The sequence below is a fragment of the Hipposideros armiger genome, unplaced genomic scaffold, assembly GCF_001890085.2.
Source record: "Hipposideros armiger isolate ML-2016 unplaced genomic scaffold, ASM189008v1 scaffold_357, whole genome shotgun sequence".
NCBI classification, from domain to species: Eukaryota; Metazoa; Chordata; class Mammalia; order Chiroptera; family Hipposideridae; genus Hipposideros; species Hipposideros armiger.
In genome coordinates, this window is record NW_017731707.1 from 1,667,138 (window position 1) to 1,667,949 (window position 812).

The 812-nt window shown below is 33.3% G+C and overlaps 1 protein-coding gene across 1 annotated transcript in view; it reads left to right on the forward strand.

The window, feature by feature from the left end:
• Positions 1–538, forward strand: part of DAPP1 (dual adaptor of phosphotyrosine and 3-phosphoinositides 1) — a 52,399-nt gene extending 51,861 nt beyond the window's left edge. The window contains exon 6 of the mRNA XM_019661685.1: positions 161–538. Within this exon, the coding sequence (XP_019517230.1) occupies positions 161–274 (114 nt within the window). The 3' untranslated portion in view covers positions 275–538. The remainder of the gene's footprint in view (positions 1–160) is intronic.
• The last annotated feature ends 274 nt before the right edge of the window (positions 539–812 follow it).

Below are 812 nucleotides of genomic sequence, written 5' to 3' on the forward strand. Positions count from 1 at the left end.
TTTTGTAGATATTTTGAAACTTTTTTTTCAGAAATAACATCACAAGAATATTTTATGGTGCCTAATCTTTTAAATACTTTTAAAACAAAAGGAAATTATCTAGTTCAAATATTGCACTCCTATATTCAAAACCTATATGTTTTAATTATTTTCTTCTCAGACCTGGAAAACAAGATGGTTCACTTTGCACAGGAATGAACTGAAATACTTCAAAGACCAGATGGTGAGAAACACGATAATACATTTGCCTTTTAAAAATCAGCTGTTTAGATGAAAGAAACACCTACCTTTAAAATTCCTAAGATTTTCCTTATGAGCACCTGAAACACCCAATAAATAGGTGGAGATGTGAGTTCTTTTGCAAAGATGAGATGTGTATGCCAGAAACTGCTCTCTGGGTGGGACTGGTTAAACTAGGGCAACGGACTTGTTCCCTTGCCACAATGTATTAACTATCTCTTGAGGAAATTTTCCCCTTTATTAAAAACATGTTCATTTCACAGGCTCATTTCATTAAACCAATTTAAATTTATTTAGCTTCTTCTCACTTTCCTGATAGAAAATTTCTGAGCAAGTAGAGATTTAAAAACAAAAGAGAAAAATGATCCCCTTCCTTGTGTTAAAATCCCTCTCCATTAAATTTAAATTGATAAATCAATTGATAATTCAATGTGCCTGGTTTCATGAAAGGCCAACTTCCTAACCGGGAGTTTGTGACTTCCTTAAGTACGTTTCTATTATCCATCCCCTTGGTGAAAGGAAAATTGACAGTTGCACATGGTAGAAGATTTGTTAGGGAAATAAGTGAGGAA